This window comes from Uranotaenia lowii, chromosome 2, assembly GCF_029784155.1.
Source record: "Uranotaenia lowii strain MFRU-FL chromosome 2, ASM2978415v1, whole genome shotgun sequence".
NCBI lineage: Eukaryota > Metazoa > Arthropoda > Insecta > Diptera > Culicidae > Uranotaenia > Uranotaenia lowii.
This window is the reverse complement of record NC_073692.1, coordinates 268096005-268114116: the sequence shown is the minus strand read 5'-3', so window position 1 is coordinate 268114116 and position 18112 is coordinate 268096005. Positions and strand designations below refer to the sequence as shown.

General features: G+C 35.3%; 1 protein-coding gene across 1 annotated transcript in view; it reads left to right on the top strand.

Moving 5' to 3' along the window:
- LOC129749668 (uncharacterized) overlaps window positions 1-18112 on the top strand; it is a 666246-nt gene that overhangs the window by 21028 nt on the left and 627106 nt on the right. The window contains exons 3-4 of the mRNA XM_055744704.1: window positions 10104-10394; window positions 10601-10757. Coding sequence (XP_055600679.1) covers window positions 10104-10394; window positions 10601-10757 — 448 coding nt within the window. The remainder of the gene's footprint in view (window positions 1-10103; window positions 10395-10600; window positions 10758-18112) is intronic.

Sequence of the window (18112 nt, the reverse complement as noted above, 5' to 3'; positions counted from 1 at the left end):
CGGTTTCGTATGTTGTTCACTATGGAGAGTTTTGGGCGCATCTTCACTATCACCAGATAGTGGTCTGACTTGAAAAGGAGAATTTAAATGTATGTTAGAATGTGATATTTGATGATAAGTGGTTGCAAAAAAGTAATTCGGGTAATGTATATGGAGCTTTCAAAACTTTAAATAAGTGGTTTTTTATGTTCCCAGCAAGTCCCAGCAACAAATTTTACATCATGTGAAAATTCATAACTTCATGAACTATTTACAGAAGAAAAAACTTCCGGATACTTCCGCACTCGTGATATATTATCAATGTTGAAGTTGAAAAAATTGTCTTCTTTTTTTGTAACTTCCTTTCAATGCGCCATGTTTATTTTTATCAGTTGCTCAAAAGAAAAAATAGTTTTTCAATTATAGTTTAAAATTGTTTTTTCGTGCTTATTGCAAATAATTTACCTACCTAATTATATATTTTTATTGATGTTAATCTCGTGGAACATGTATAAAAGTCACAGTGTTGTTTTTGAATTTTTGAAAGTTATACACTTTTCTTTTTTTTTTTTAAATGTTAACAAAGAAAACTCTTGGATTTTAGCTATGGGTTTAAAATCGAGAATTTATTCAAATTAATTTGTAAATTTTGTTTGCAAAATGAACGTTCATTTGTCAGAGCTCAGCTGTTTAAAACAATCATGCAGTATAGAGTATCAAGATCGCTCTATAGAAGCAAATCTTATATTGGCTTATTGAAATTTCACGAGCGCCGATGTGGTCTAGCGGCTAGGCTAGCGCGATTCTGGTTTCAGTATGCCAGGCGTACTAGCTTCGATTCCCGGTACCGGGAAGAAAACTTTTGTGTTCGAATCCCATAAGTGGCCGACAGGTAAGATGTGTTTCCTCTAATAACTGACTATATAATTAGAATGTTCAATCAGTTGACAGCTGGCCAGGTATATACACGGACGCCGGAATAGTAATAGTGTATGCTGGAACAGTCAGTAAACAAGCCCACCTGTTTGACTCGTTCTTCCAAAATATACCTACATCAACACAATTCATTCACTCCATAACAGTTCATACGAAGCTATGGGGTCCGGGTATGCGATGAATTGTAGATTTGTCGAACCTAATAATCTAAAGAATGTATGTAGGCACATAGTTAGGCAGAAACTGCGGTGAGTCCGTGCACCCATGGTGGATAACCAACATACATACATACAAAAGGCTTATTGAAATTTCACGATGTGCTTCAAACAGACGAAAAAAATAAGCGAAGAAAAACACAGCTTCATAATATCGTGTCTATGGATGTTTTAGGCTATGCAGCAGAAATGAAATTATGGCAGCAGGATAAACGCTTGCTTCAAGAGTAATCAAAAAAGTTTCTAAGACACCTGGCAAAGCGGCTTAATTGCAGAATCTTTTTGAAGCCCATTACATAGAAAAACTACAAAAATTTTTGATACAAATTTGAATACATATTTAGAAATCAGTACAATCAAGTGGTAAGAAAATAAGAGTATTTTCATAACTATAATGTAATGATATTTGTATTATTCAATCGGAAGATAGTATTCGAAGCATCAAGTGGATTCGATACTAATATCGACTTTGTTATAATCAGAAAGCTTAAAAATCACTGCAAGGTGATTGAATTAGCTAAAATTTACAATAATTTGTTAGTCTTATTCCAAGATATCCAAACGTATGACTGAGTATAAACATCAAATCACACTTTTGGCCAACTTTTTGTTCTATATACTCCCCTGTGCAACGGTCGTATTCACGTTCAAGCTGTGCGTTGAATTGTAAAAATGTGTTTTGTCATCGCGATATATTGTTAAGCTATTAAATTGACGTCTCTGCCAAGTTTAAAATCAAAATTTTCCAGAAACGTTGGTTAACCCTCATCCGCATTAGAGAGTCAATTTGACACTATTGCAAGTTTGAGTACCGTAATACGGGGTAATATTGATCACTTTTTTCAATATTTTTCGATTATTTTTCCTGTTAAGGAATATGTGGCATGTTTCATATTTTTAAAACCAGTACTGGACTCCTATGAACGTAAAACATGGTTGCAGAAATTTATTTAACTACTTTAAATTTGATTTAAAAATTGATTTCGTCGCTGTTCAGGAATTGATGCTTTGGGGTTACATTGATCAGTCTCCATTTTGACGGTTTTAACGAGTTTTATTGATCATAAAGGATACAAAACACCTTCATAATTGTTTACAAATTCTAATTTAACAATTTCACCTTGCTTTTTGACATTTTCTTTTAAAAACTTTTACAATCGAAAAAAAAACTATGATGCTGCATGCATCTAGGGGCAAAAATTATAATAATTGCTAAATAGTTTTATCTTCAAAATACAAATGAAATTTTACCATCACACATTCCCCTAGGCCCTCCCACTATTTCCATTTTCATTTTTTCTTCAAAGCTTAACATTTGATAGGATTCCTATCGATTTGTCCAATAAGGGCTTACTCTTGGAAAATGTTCATCCTTTTTAAATATCAAAAATTTATCATTAAATTACTATAAAAATAACACTATAACTGTACATATACAAAGAGTAAAAGTTGTTCTTTCACATTAAACAACCCGTTTGCTTCTAAATACTTTTTGATATCATCAGGAGAGCTGTTTGTTTGCGAGCCTTGGAAAAAATAGATATTTTAAGATATAGAAATTACATTTTTAGTAACAGAAAACAAATTCCTATACAAATCAAATTATGTCTATTTGATACTCAAATAATAGGCTTTCAAACGTAGAAAACAGTTTTCGAAAATTCAAACTATAGCCTAAGTTATTGATGATAATGTGGAAAAATTCATTGATGTTCAAAGTTACCCCACTGATCAAAGTTACCCCGTTTTACGGTACTTGTAACTTTTTACAGAAGCTTCAAAAAGCAAAAAATTCTTCGGGGACCCTAAATGAATTCATATTGCATCTTTACTTTTTTATGGACGAACCCTGGAAGCCTGGACAAAAAACTTAGTTTTCCAACTTAGAGTGTCAATTTGACACTCCAAAAGTAAAATCTATCTAAGTCGTTTGAATTATAATCAACTTCATATAAAACTTACTTCATCATTGTATAGAAATTGGAAGCACGCACACTGTCGCTTCGACTTTGAACTTCCATAAATTTAAAGGGTGATACGGTCAAAATTTGGTCAATATCAACTTGACGCATTTCTTTCAATTTTGCATTTAAAAAACCTGAACACCCCTCATTTTGAAGGTGTGTGTGTGTGTAGAATGTTGCTCCTCTCTCTCCGAGATGCCGCAAATAAGCTGGGTGTATCGTCTACAACCGTGCATCAAGCCACAAAACGAGCCGGACTATCGATTTACAAGAAGGTAGTGACTCAAAATCGCGAAGATATACAAAATACGACGGCCATAGCGCGATCCCAGAGGCTGTACACGACGATGCTGACGAAGTTTGACTGCGTGGTAATGGACGACTACAAGCAGCTTCCGGGACAGGAGTTTTATACGGCAAAAGGAAGGGGAAAGGTAGCAGATATTTTCAAGCACATGAAACTGTCAAAGTTCGCGAAGAAATATCTGGTTTGGCAAGCCATCTGTACCTGTGGCTTGAAAAGCAGCATTTTTATAGCTTCCGGGACTGTCAACCAAGAAATTTAGAGTGTTTGAATAAACGTCTGCTGCCTTTCCTGAAGAAACACGGTTGTTCCGTACTGTTTTGGCCGGATTTGGCATCTTGTCATTGCGGTAAAAAGGCCATGAAGTGGTACGCCGCCAACAACGTGCAGGTGGTTCCCAAGGAGAAGAACCCTCCCAACATGCCAGAGCTCCGCCCAACTGAGAAATACTGGGCTATTTATTGTCAAGCTGAACCTTAAGAAGACCAAAAAAACTGCTAAAGACGAGCAGCAGTTCAAGGCAAACTGGCTTTCTGCGGCGAAGAAGCTGGACAAGGTGGCTGTATAAAATCTGATGGCAGGGTTTAAGCGTAAGGCCCGGCAATTCGGATTTGGAAAAGCGGAAGCCTAACAGAATATTTTTCCTGAATTTTATACTACTTAAACTTGAAAAAGAAATTTAACTTGATTTTTTAAACAAACGATTTCACCGATTAACGCGCGTTTTCCCTTGACCAAATTTTGACCGCATCACCCTTTATACTCTGATGATATTTTTTGATCAAATCTTCTGCGTTAGATAGATCAACTCTTAAACTATTATACCACAAAATTTGAACTTTCTGAAGTTTGTGTGGCCTGAAATACAGTAATTCTACGAAAATAGGACTTCTTGGACTTTCCTCACTTCCTGGACTTCAGAAAGTTCAAATTTCGTGGTTTAATAGTTTGATAGTTGATCTATCTAACGCAGAAGATTTGATCAAAAAATATCATCAGTTAATGTCAACACCATGAAGCCAACAAATATTTTTTTAAATTTCTTCTAATGAAAGGGTTACAAAAAGTTAAAAAAAAGTGTTCTGAAAAACCTACTTTTCATTCGATTGCTAGTAAAAACTGGTTGAGCGATAGTAGAGTTTTTGAAAACAATATGACAACAAAATTTATTCTAATTCTGACATTTTGTTGTTTTTACATTTTTGATGCAACAAACATTGAATTTACTAAAACTTTTCAAAGTAGATTATTTTGCTCGATTTTTTTACAAATTGAAATTTCATCTGATTTTGTAGTTCAGCGTCAGGTTGTACCCGGATGTTCAGTGCTTTTACTTTTTTTGAACCAATTAAAAGTATATTCATTGGCTAGGGAATTTAAACTACATTCTATAATGAGGTGCAACAATTTACGATTTAGATTTCCCAATTAATTGAAAATTTTAAAAGTAAAATCATTCCTCAATGTTTAGAACCACGAGCAGAACGTATCCAGCAGAACGTGTTTGTTAGCTCTCCGAATCCTACGGTGGGAGGTGATTTAGGCAGAGAGCAGAGCTAAATGCATGAAATAATGATACGCGTCGTGCGTTTTTTTGTTGGAAATATTCTATTGATTATAGTTCGCGTTTGATAGTCACGACCAGTGATGTCAACCTTCTAGGTTTTTTATGGATCTTCCAGACTTTTTGGACTTTTGCCAGACATTGTTTTATTATTATTATTTATTTCTTCTTTGGTTTAATTACCGTACAGACTGATGACTTTAAAAACTAGGAAATTCTTCTTAAGCCTATTTTAAAACGACGTTTGCACATATTAAAATTAAACAAATGATACACTAAATTAAAAAGTTCACAACACAAGTTCACAGGGTGGTTTTGGCCATAGGCAGTACGGTGGTGAGGAATTGAAAGAAACTGACGTTGTCGAAGTGTTCTCGTTGGTACAATGTTAACACGTTGTAGAATGTAAGCACAGTCAATACGGTTGGTTAATGTGTCGAATATAAAACCTTGCTGCAGTTCGACGCGTTTTAGGTTTCCAGACATTTGTAATTTTTTCCAGACATTTCCAGACTTTTGAGTTTAGACATGAATTTTCTGACAAAACAATCAAAATTCATAATTTTCGTTGCAAAATGGTAGGAAATGAATTGAATTCGTAATTGAAGAGTGAGGAATGCCACGAAGATACTCCGAATGTGCGCAGGTCCTCCTCGAGCAATATCCACGTTTCGAGCCCGTAGAGGACAACCGGTCTAATGAGCGTTGTGTACAGGTTTCACTTTGTACGGGGGCTAAGTCTTCTCGACCGCAGTTGCTTGTGGAGTCTATTATAGTAGGCACGACTTCCGCTGATAATTCGCCTTCGGATCTCACGGCTGGTGTCATTGTCTGCCGTCACCAGTGAGCCGAGATAGACAAAGTCTTCGACTATCTCCAGCTCGTCGTCGTCGATCGTGACCTTGTTATTACTGGACAAACGGGTTCGGTCGGTCTCGGATCCGCAGGCCAGCATGTACTTCGTCTTGGACGTATTGATCATCAACCCAATCCTTCCTTCTTCGCGTTTCAGTTTGCGGTAGATCTCCTCCACTCCAGATAAGTTGACTGGATCTGTTGAAAATCGTGCCCCGCATTTTGCCCACCGCTCGTCGAATAACACCTTCTAGCGCCACGTTGAACATCATGCAGGATAGACCATCACCTTGTCGAAACCCCCTGCGCGATTCGAATGAACTCGACAATTCATCCGAAATCTGCACACAGCACTGTGTTCCATTCATCGTCGCCTTGATCAGTCTGATCAGCTTCCCGGAAAATCCGTTCTCGTCCATGATTTTCCATAGCTCGTTACGGTCTATCGTGTCGTATGCGGCTTTGAAGTCCATGAATAGATGGTGCGTAGGGACTTGGTGTTCCCGGCATTTTCGGAGGATTTGCGTAAAGTAGTCATTTCTGAAAAATTGTAGAAAATTCATTTTTAGTTGTATCAAAAATCTAAATAAAACAAAATGTTAGAATTAAAATATATTTTGCAGTCATATTTTTTCAAAGCTTTACCACCCCTCAAACAGTCTTTACAAGCAATCGAATGAAAAGTAGTATTTCCAGACTGTTCGAGCCAAACTCGAAGAATTGGCAACGTCGCAATTGCGCCACCAACGAAAAAAGTCATCACCGATCACCGCCTGCTACTTTTGTGTGTTGTTTGTCCATTCAAGGACATGCATTCATATGTGTACATAGGAAACGCCGGTAAACGCCGGCCGGCGTACAACAACAATTGCATGCTGTTGCTTCAGCCAGCGGACAGTGGAAATTTCCGTTGCGTACACAGATGTGTGTATGCGTATGAATAAAAAAATCATCCAATCCAAGCAACCGGCGTGTTCGCCACTCGATTCAGATCCTTTCAAGTTTCCGGCCAGTTAAGACGTGGCTCCTTAAGAAGTTAAGATTCCTTCCTACAAAGTTTAAGTTTTTTTCTACGAGATTCCTTCCTACGAGTTTGTTCCTTCCAAGTTAAGTTTTCCTCCTTTGAGTTATGTTTCCTACAAATAAGGTTAAGTGTAAATAGTGTAAATAAAACTGTACATAGAGAACAATTCAGTGCCTCGTTATTAGTCAAATTTCCCTCCAATTAACATCCGGTGAATTGTGTCTTCGGACTTTTCGAACGGTCCCCAAAGTCGAGCAAAATTACAGTCCACGGCTCTTTCATTGGTCCGATTCGAACCGGATAAGAACTTTGACTGTTTTGAAAGTCTGCTGCGCTCCGGGTGCAAAGTTTTAAGTGAGAAAAGGCACGCAAAAAACTCAAGTGAAAAATTCAAAAGCTTTACCGTAAACAAGTGACTTGACAAAATTCTCCTGCCAGTGAATCGGATTCAGCGTTAAGTGGTGCTGCTCCGATTATTTAGTGGTGTTGCTGTTTTTCCCAAATTTTCACAACCGAAGAAAATATGAATTCCCCGACCCAAAAAATGAAGAAAATAGATGCTCTGATTTTCCGCAGGGAACATGAGTTCCAAAAAGTGAAGAAGATATTCCATGTGTTCCATCCGAGTGATAATTTGAGTATCCAGATGACTGTAGGAAGAATCAGAGCCTACTTTATGTTTATCAGCCAATCACAAGAAGAATTTTATGCCGCTCATAGACAAATCCTTGATCTAGCTCCCTTCAAGGATCTTGAATCCCATTTCCAGTATCTTAGTGCCTTTGAGTTGCTCTGTTCTGAAGTTTTGATCGCTCTTCAAAAATTCTCTTCTAACATTTCAACAAGTTTCATTAGCACAACATCCGCCTTAAGTTATGCACCATCTTTAAGAAATGAAATTCCACGCATAAACCTAAGAGAAAGTTTCTCGATCCAAGAAAAGAACATCTGCCATAAGTTTGAGCAATCTTCCGTTCAGCACCTTGAATCCGAAGAAGAATCAAATGAAGATAATAACACCTATTCTGAAGAAATTAAGAAAATTCCAGAAGAAGATGAGTTTTATCCTGGTGAGGATAATCTCTCTCAAGAAAGTGAAGTGAAGTTTCCTCCTAAAAAAGTTGCGAGTAAAAAGCAACTTTTGGTTCCGCCCCAGGATGAGTTCCATGTCCAATCCGCCAGCCAACATTCCAAGGATTTGTGTTGCAAAAATCCAATCTTCCAGACCGATGATCCCTTCCAGTGTAAGATACCATTTCCACCTGTTGAGAAAAAACCTGAACTTAAGTCAGTGAAATGTAAGATACGTCGAGAAAGAAACATTCAGCGACAATTTAAGATGCCAAATTTTCCTACCGTTGCTGAAAAACGTCCGGATGAAAATCTAAATTTCAAGTGTAAAATACTGCCTAAGAAAAATAAAAAGTTAAGCCGTTTCCTTCAAAACCATGAGTGCCTCAAGAAAATCCAGTTTAAAAAGAGTACCAGATTTCCTTACTCGAAAAGGCACCAAGTTTTCCAACTGAACGACTGTCCTTTGGTCCATTTTCCTGAAAGAATTTTGCTTCGTCGCCATTCCCAAGCAGATCTCTCGGCACTTATGGAAAATTATTGGTGCCAGTCCTGGTTCCTAAGTGCGAGGTCGACAGTGCGCAAAAAACTTGGTATTGCGTGCACAACTCCAAGGTCCCCAACTTTCCCCACAGCACGACGACGAGGAAGATTGAAATTCCGAAGATTCCCCGGGGGAGTATGTTCGAGCCAAACTCGAAGAATTGGCAACGTCGCAATTGCGCCACCAACGAAAAAAGTCATCACCGATCACCGCCTGCTACTTTTGTGTGTTGTTTGTCCATTCAAGGACATGCATTCATATGTGTACATAGGAAACGCCGGTAAACGCCGGCCGGCGTACAACAACAATTGCATGCTGTTGCTTCAGCCAGCGGACAGTGGAAATTTCCGTTGCGTACACAGATGTGTGTATGCGTATGAATAAAAAAATCATCCAATCCAAGCAACCGGCGTGTTCGCCACTCGATTCAGATCCTTTCAAGTTTCCGGCCAGTTAAGACGTGGCTCCTTAAGAAGTTAAGATTCCTTCCTACAAAGTTTAAGTTTTTTTCTACGAGATTCCTTCCTACGAGTTTGTTCCTTCCAAGTTAAGTTTTCCTCCTTTGAGTTATGTTTCCTACAAATAAGGTTAAGTGTAAATAGTGTAAATAAAACTGTACATAGAGAACAATTCAGTGCCTCGTTATTAGTCAAATTTCCCTCCAATTAACATCCGGTGAATTGTGTCTTCGGACTTTTCGAACGGTCCCCAAAGTCGAGCAAAATTACAGTCCACGGCTCTTTCACAGACCACTTTTTTGAACTTTTTGTGACCCTTTCATCAAAAAAAAAAATTAAAAAATATTTCTTGGCTTCATTATGTAGACCATAACTTAAGCTTTCATATGCATAAGATAGATATTTTTTGAGTATGTATGTAATGCATAAGCTGCAATATTTTTCTGACATTGCAAAGTTTCTAGTGATATAAGTTTCGTTGTAATCGGTTAGATATGAAAAGAGTTATAACGATTTTATCTTGGAATGTCAAATTGACACTCATAAGTCTTATAAGGGTAACGAAATCAAGTGCAAATAAAGGTTAAAAAAAATAAAATCCATATCAGATCCGAACTATGCGCCTTTATAATATGAAATACCAGAGCAAAAGGGTTTGTCAATTTATTTCGTTTAATCCGAGGTTTCACTTATCTGAGGTGGTCCCTCCCCCGACTACCTCGAGTAAGCGGGGTTCTAGTGTACATCCTTTTGCATACCATCTGGGCGCAAAGCTCGATACAATATGGATCCCGTATCAACCTGATGGCTGGGATAACGCGGAAGTTCAGAAAACCAGGACTCGGATAAGCGGGGTTTTACTATTTTAAGTTTCTCCTGACTTTTTGGATAAATGTTCTGCTCTGTATTCTTTTTGGTGTCGCGGGATATGGTAACCCTAAACTTATTAATGTGAATTGAAAAAGATCTTTGAAGATATTATTTGTCAAAATGAGAACCCTTATCCACAAGATTAACTTTTCTAAGATTACTTGTGGTAAAATAAAAAAAAAATTAACACGAACCTAAAAAGGCTACACTGAAAATCATTTCTACTTATGTGTGATTTTGACCCACATTATTGTTTGAATCCAGACACAGTGCATGATATAAATAACTCAACTAACAGTCTCTCAATTTTTCTTTTCAGTAATTCACAAGGTGGAGGCAACGGTGGTGGTCACTCAATGTCCTCGGGCCATCACAAGAACCACACATCGGCGTCTCGTGGCGGTGGACGTTTCGTGCCAGCTCCACCACCGGCAATGATGGGTGGTGATGTTCCACCGACTGCTGCTCACCACTATCCAATCTCAAATATGGCCAACAACCAGGTTGCCAACAACGAACAGTCGCTGCGCCAAAGAGCCGTGGCCAGGCTAAAAATGTTCAATTTCAATCTCAACTGGGATCTTCACATGACCCAATGCAAACCGTGTGGGTAGGTGTCGGTTTCCGTTTTACATTTTTTTTCTCTTTCGTCACTTTATTCTTAGTATCACGATGAAGCCGGTTCATTGAATCGACGGTGTCCCAGTTTCCGGTTTTCTGTGGCAGTAGTGGCCGGAAAGAGTTTTTTGCCCCATTTCCGGCTGCTGCCCACCTCAAATGCGAGATAGTTCTAAAGTTTTTTCTTTCCCATAATAGGCCTAAGAGCGGCAACATCATCACACGGCGTCTCTGCCGGAATCGCCGAGGCGAGGACAACGAACTTTACCGCTCCAACAGCTTCAAATTCGAACGTTTCGAGCGGAAGGGAGAGCACGGGGGCCCAGGGACAGGATCCAGGACACTACGAAAACAGGTATGTCCTATCAAGCTTGCAAAAAATCAACTCAACGAGTAAAAATCGGCTCATACGAACGTGAGTGTGAGGCGGAACAGAAAAAAAATCCACCCCAAGCTGAGCGAGGGTAAAATAAAATCAAGATTCCTTTTTGAACCTTACTCACCAAGCACCGCATACTCGCTCCGAAAAAAAATCGCTCAAGTGGTGAGTAGAGTCAAATTAGATGACTAGAAAATCTGCTCAGCACAGCACATGTGATTTTTTCTTCGGTGGTGAGTTGAGCAGACTAGCAAGGAGCCTGAGTCTGATGGGAAAAAAATCCGTAGAGTAAAAATAAAATCCGCTCACAGGTAGGCTGATTTTGAATCCTTGAGTCGGGAAGAGTCTCTTGGTTTTGACTCGCTTGAGTATTTTATTTTGACTCGCTTGAGTATTTTTTTTGACTCGCTTGAGTATTTTTGTTTTGACTCCGATTCTTTTCGGCTAGCTTGATTTTTTTTAAATTTTGACTCAAGGTTTTTCTGGCTTGCTGGAGTCGTTTGATTTTGACCGGCCTGAGTCGTTCTTTCTACTCGCTTGAGGCGTATGGAGTTTGGATTCTGGCTCGGCTCGTCGTTCGTGTGGAGTGCACTGGTGTGGTAGAGATGATTGATTCCTTTACCTGTATTATACAGGCTGTATATACCGGGACAAGCGTCGGGTGTCTGGTTTGAACCAAATTTGTTCTATTCGCGCTGTTTGCTTGCGTCGCTGATTGTAGTGTGCTATATAAATTACAAAAGAGTTTTTAATTTCTATCTGTCAACGGCATAAGCCAATTAAGTTTGTAATAATACAAGAAACAATACGTTAACGCAATTATTTATTATGGTCCAATTTAAAAATTTCAAAACTACTTAACATTTTTATTGATCATTGCGAAATTGCGTTTTGAAATTCTAAAACTGTAATTCAAAATTAAGAATTCCCTTTCAAAAATTTTAAATTTGACATTTTTAATACCAATTTATTACACTTTTATTATTTATATTAAAATTTTTGAAATTCGTAACTCAGGGTTGAAAATGAGCCCTAAAAATTCACAATTCCTTAGTCGAAATTCAAACTTCAATCATCAGAATTCTAAATTAAAATTCCCAATTTGAAATTTGAAATTCAAAATTCAACCAACAAAATGCCAAATTAGAAATTTCAGATAGCAGATTTCAGAAATCAAAATTATAAATCAAAAACACAATATTTGAAATTTAACATTCAAAATTCCATATAACAAATTTGGAATTCATGGTTTAAAATGGAAAATCTTAAATTCAAAACCCAATTTAAAAATCAATTTTAAAAATTTAAAATTTAAGATTGCCAATTCTAAATTCAATTCAAAATTCCAAATTCCAATTTCACAATTCAATATACAAAATACAAAACAATTTTGAAATTTAATGTTTAAATTTAAAATACCAAATTTTTAATTCTTAATTCGTAATGCTCAACTAAAATTTCCAAATTCAAAATTTTAGATCAAAAATTTAAAATTTACAATTCAATGACAAATTCTGAGTTATTCATTCTGTGTTTCGAATGATGAATTGTGGAATTGAAATTTTGAATTACTTTCGAACACTTATTGGATATTATTCATGATCTAGAAATGCTCATGATGTTGTAGTACAGTAGTTTTTTGATTTTATCACGGTCGAAAAAATTTCACCGTGAATATGGCGAAACCGTGAATTTGGCGAAACTAAAAATTAAAGTGGAAAAAAGTTTTTTTATTGTCTTTAATCAATAATTTATAATATTTTCAGTGGTGAAAAGTTTTTGTATCAATAAATTTTGATCATAAGATGTAATGTAAGATTACTAAACACAAAGGATCGATTTCAGTTCAAATTATTCATCTCTTTAGCAATTTCAAGACATTTTCTTGAAATAAAAACATGTTGAATATCAATTTTATAGTCTTCATCTAATTAAAGTGATATATTAAGTGTTCATGGAAATTTAACAGTCGATACCTCTTATGTCAATTTTGAAAAAGAGTTTAACGAAAAATGCATCAATAAAGAATTTTGATTGTAAATTTCGTATTTTGAAAAAAGAATTATGAATGTTAAATAAAAAATTTTGAATGTTGAATTTTAAATATAACAGTTTTAATGTTAAATTTAAATTATTGAATTTTGAAAGTTTTGAATTTATGTACTTAAATTTGAATTTTGAATTTCAAAATTTGGATTTTGAATTTTAAATTTAAGATTTTTCATTTTAAATTCTGAATTTAGAAAATAAAATTTTGAATCATTAATTTCAAATATTGTGTTTTCAATTTGTAATTTTAATTTTTGAATTAAATTTTTTGCATTATAATTTTGAATTTTCAATCTGGAATTTGGAATTTATAATTATGCATTTTGTAGGTTTAATTTTGAATTTTGAATTTCAAATTTTGCATTTTAAATTTTGCGTTTTGAATTTTTTTCTGGAATTTGGAATTTATAATTTAAAATTTGATGCCTGAGGTTTGAATTTTTAATATGGAATTTGTAATTGTGAATTTTGCATTTTGAATGCTTATTTTTGACTTTTAGTTAAGAATTTTAAAAATTTAAATGTCAATCATAAAATTTTTATTAAAAATATCAAATTTTGATTTTTTGAAAGTGAATTCTTTATTTCGAGTTAAAGTTTTAAAATTTCAAACGCAATGATCATTCAAAATGTTAAGTAGTTTTGAAAATTTTAAAATGGACCATAATAAATAATTGCGTTAACGTATTGTTTCTTGTATTATTACAAACTTAATTGGCTTAAGCCGTTGACAGATAGAAATTAAAAACTCTTTTGTAATTTATATAGCACACTACAATCAGCGACGCAAGCAAACAGCGCGAATAGAACAAATTTGGTTCAAACCAGACACCCGACGCTTGTCCCGGTATATACAGCCTGTATAATACAGGTAAAGGAATCAATCATCTCTACCAGTGCACTCCACACGAACGACGAGCCGAGCCAGAATCCAAACTCCATACGCCTCAAGCGAGTAGAAAGAACGACTCAGGCCGGTCAAAATCAAACGACTCCAGCAAGCCAGAAAAACCTTGAGTCAAAATTTAAAAAAAATCAAGCTAGCCGAAAAGAATCGGAGTCAAAACAAAAATACTCAAGCGAGTCAAAAAAAATACTCAAGCGAGTCAAAATAAAATACTCAAGCGAGTCAAAACCAAGAGACTCTTCCCGACTCAAGGATTCAAAATCAGCCTACCTGTGAGCGGATTTTATTTTTACTCTACGGATTTTTTTCCCATCAGACTCAAGCTCCTTGCGAGTCTGCTAAACTCACCACTCGGTTGAGTAGGGAGTTGATCTTGAGCAAGAGAGCCAAGAGTGGTGATTTTTTTTGACTCGGCTCTGTACGGGTTAGCTTGAGCGGATTCTCTACCCAACTCAGGCAGCATAAGGATGGAGTCAAAGTAAAACTCGACTCGGGCAAAAAAAATCAAAATTCGCAAGCTTGTGTCCTATTGATAAGTTGTATCTATTTGTAAGATTAACTCTCTGCGATCCGCCAGTGGCCTTTTAGTATATATTAAATGCAAAATTTATTGAAATATGCCTTTAAGTCTTTGATGAATAAGTAATTTTACTCTTCAGTAATATAAAAGGGTGCTTAATAGTTTGGCGCACGGCACCCTTCCAAATAAACGCATTTCAATCAATCAAATATTATAAATGAAAGAAAGAATTGTTAAAGAACGAACTTGGCGTCAAATATTAATTTAACAGTTTTGCTAATGTAAGAGCAAAAACATAAAATATCAAAGTCTTTAGTCCGCAATCTTAAAAAATGTCCTCTCCGGTGAGGGTTAACTTCAATCGAAAGCTACAACCTACATATACCTAGGTGTGTTTCCATTCAGCATTTCTCCCGGATGCAATAAACACGTGTCCATTGAGTGGTCTAGTTTTTCCGGCTAAGTTCGGGAGGATGCTTCTTGCTAGGTAGGATACACGACAACCGACTGCGGTCCCCAAAGCCCAAGGTGGGTGGATCGAGCCGGAAAAGCGCCAAACAAACATGTACAAAAGAAGAAAGAGTGGACAGAAGAGCTTTATGAGAGCCCTTGGTTGAGAATAGTCTAGCGAACTTGATGAAAAATAAAAGAAACCGGTTAGTGGAAAACGGTACGAAAGAGACCTTTTCTCTTGAATGGCTGCTCCCGCCAACTTGAAATATCTCTCTCTCTCTCTCACTTTTCCTCGCTTTATGTTTTCTTGTCTGACGATAAGATGTCGCTGCGGTAAAAGCTCATGTAATGAACTTGCGATGCTAGTGCCATCATGCGGGAGCTTTTGAAATCTTATTTGGAGTACAGTGTCTCTTGCGTACAAAGTGTCAAACGAAGGCGGTTGACTTTTTTAGTGTGTACAAAAATGCGTTGGTTTTTATGAATTGATTTCATAGATAAGAATGTTAAAAATTTCAAATGCCTTCCATAAATTGTGATTAAAAGATCCTGTTTTGATAAGATATTGCAACAAAAAACCTATTCAAAAAATCTTGCTTTGGCTTTTTGGTTGTCAAAAAAATCTAAATTTATTTAGGAAAATTTGCAAATAAATAAAAAGGGAATCATGCTAGGTAGCGTTATCAACTATTTTTTAATTAATTTCAAATTTAAAACAAAACGACAGACTTATTTCATTATCATTTTTTTAGGTTTTTTAAATTTGTGGATTATTTATTTAAATCTAGTAGATCAGAAACGCAAACATTAGTCTGGATAGCCGTTTTTAATCTTTATATATGTCGATCATTGTTTAGAATAGTTTTTGAATGCTGTTTTTATCAGTCATCGTACCATTTTGCTAAATTTCTGAGCTCAACGGCCCTAAAATCAATTTTAGACAGAAATATTTAAAATCAACTCTAGTTTCAAAAAGCTTCCTTAATTTCAATGATCATTTTATTCTATTAATAAAACGTGTACGGAATATATATTCAAATATCTCTTTTTCAAAAGTTGTAACATAATCTTTGAATGATTTTTTTATAAGGTCCCTCATAATTTTATCATACGAGTCCATTAAAATGAATCAACATTATATCATAAATTTGAAAACAATTTAAAAGATTTTTTTCAGATTAAAAAAAATGAGATACTTGTGGGCCGTAGGAAGAACCAACTCATCAGGTAACCTGATAAATCAAGATTTTCCCTGACAATGGTCTTTAAATGTACTGAATTGTCCTGATTTTCGAAGAAATATCTAAATTGTTTTTGAATTTATTTTCAAATTATCAGGATATTGAACAAATCTGTAATAAAACAATAAACCGATAGTAATGATCGGTTCAGATGATATTGAAATTATGTTTCCCATATAAACTGCATGCCAGCCAAGATTCTGCTCGTCTTAGTGCATAAATTAAGGCGTCTACAGTACCTGTATTTCCAATTTTAGCTGAATTTGTAGGGGAGAATGAGGACACTTGATCCCTGGGGATACTTGATTTCTTAGCTATATCTCGAAACTGAAATGTCTTACAAAGCTCAAATGTTCTAGAAAAATATACCAAAATGAGCAAAATAACAATGCTTGTAGTTTAAAATTTTTTAACAAAATAATTGTTTGAGTAATTGAACTTTGTTTGAAAAATTTCACAAAATGTAACTTTTCATCACTTTAAAATGTTCCTTACATGGGAAAATTATGAAAAAAATATTTGTTCCAATGTATCAATCGTTCGAGCGTAAAATGAACTTCATAATTCTATATTTTCAAAGCAATGGAAAACTCTAAACTTTTTTCAGAAAAAGTTTTCTAAAATGTTGACTATGGGTACAATTGATACCCTAGAGTTGGGTACTATTGATCCCCCTTCCAAACGGCATATTCTTCTTCTGAATTGATCGTTATGATTTCTGATTTCGAAATTACTTATATTTTTCCAAAAACTAATATTTATCAAACAATTGTCTGAAGAAAAGAGCAAAAATAATTAATTTTCTCTTAATTATAAAAAAATAGCGCCTTTAAGTATGCAATGTAGTTAGCGTTGAGACAAAGTTATAGAATTTTCTTCTTATGTCTGCTATAAATTGTGAAATGAGAACAAACATGACCAAAATAGTCAATTAACAGTCTATCTTGAGGTTTTGTTTGATTTTTATACAAGGATTAGGGCTTCCTGAATAAAAGATCAAGTCTCCTTCAATATGGGATCAAGTATCCCCACTCTCCCCTACCGTATGTACAGAAGAATCCTGATTTTCTCTTCATGTTGTCCTGATTTTTTACAAAACCACCTGGCATCCTTGCACGAGGAGGGTTTTGGTGACTGATTTTCTTCTATTATATTTTTTCAAATAATGCATAAAAAAATATTTTCTACTTCATTATTATTCATTTTAAGTTGTACTTCCTTTGTAGTTTCTCTTTTTAAAACAAAATAAAAAGAAGTACTAAAATCTTTAAAAAAGTTAACTAAATCTGTGTGATGAAATCTTGAGTAATAATAATTTATGAGAGCATCTAACTAAACTGTTATTAAAGGTTTAATTTAAACCACCATGGCCGTAGAAACGGGTGGGGAGAGGGATTTGGGGCTAAAGGGCTTTTAGGAAGAAATTGAAAATTAAATGAAACTCAACTACTTGCTTGCATTTTTTTTTTCAATGAAAATTCTCGCGGGAAATTGACCGTATTGAAAATAACAGGATCCCAGCCTTGAACAGCCATCAACAAATCTGCTCTCACTTAAAATAGCATTTTACATTTAATTTCATGTCGATTATGAACATTAATACAATTCTGAATGCCCATATCAAGGCAGGTTAAATGCCTATAAGGGTATATACGGACGATAGTATTGGCGAAAAATTGGCCTCAGCCATAACCTCAAACTTTGATTTGCTGGCGGCCTCACCAGTGATGCTAGGTGCGTTACTGAAATCAGTATTTGTTTGATTTCAACTAATTATAATATTTCTGAATTGATTAAAATTTTTAAATGTCAACAGCTAAACGTTTGAATTCATTATGAGGCGTCCCAAAATGGATGAAGATAAGCCATATTTTTCTAATGAATTTTCAAGGTGAATTTAAAACATCTGAAATATGTTTTCATATACTGCCTGATAGATTCAAAATTTGTTTCTATCTTCTAAACGAATGCCAAATCATTAACTGTTACAAAAAAAGTAATTTATTGAAAGCTCGTCTATGTTGACTTTGAAAATAATCTCCTGCATGCTCTGATTATTATAAACAAATCCACATAATTCGCTACATTGTTTAAGTGTGCGATACAGGCAGTTGTTATTCCGTTCAGATAAATGTTGCAATCAATTTCTACGCTTTTAATT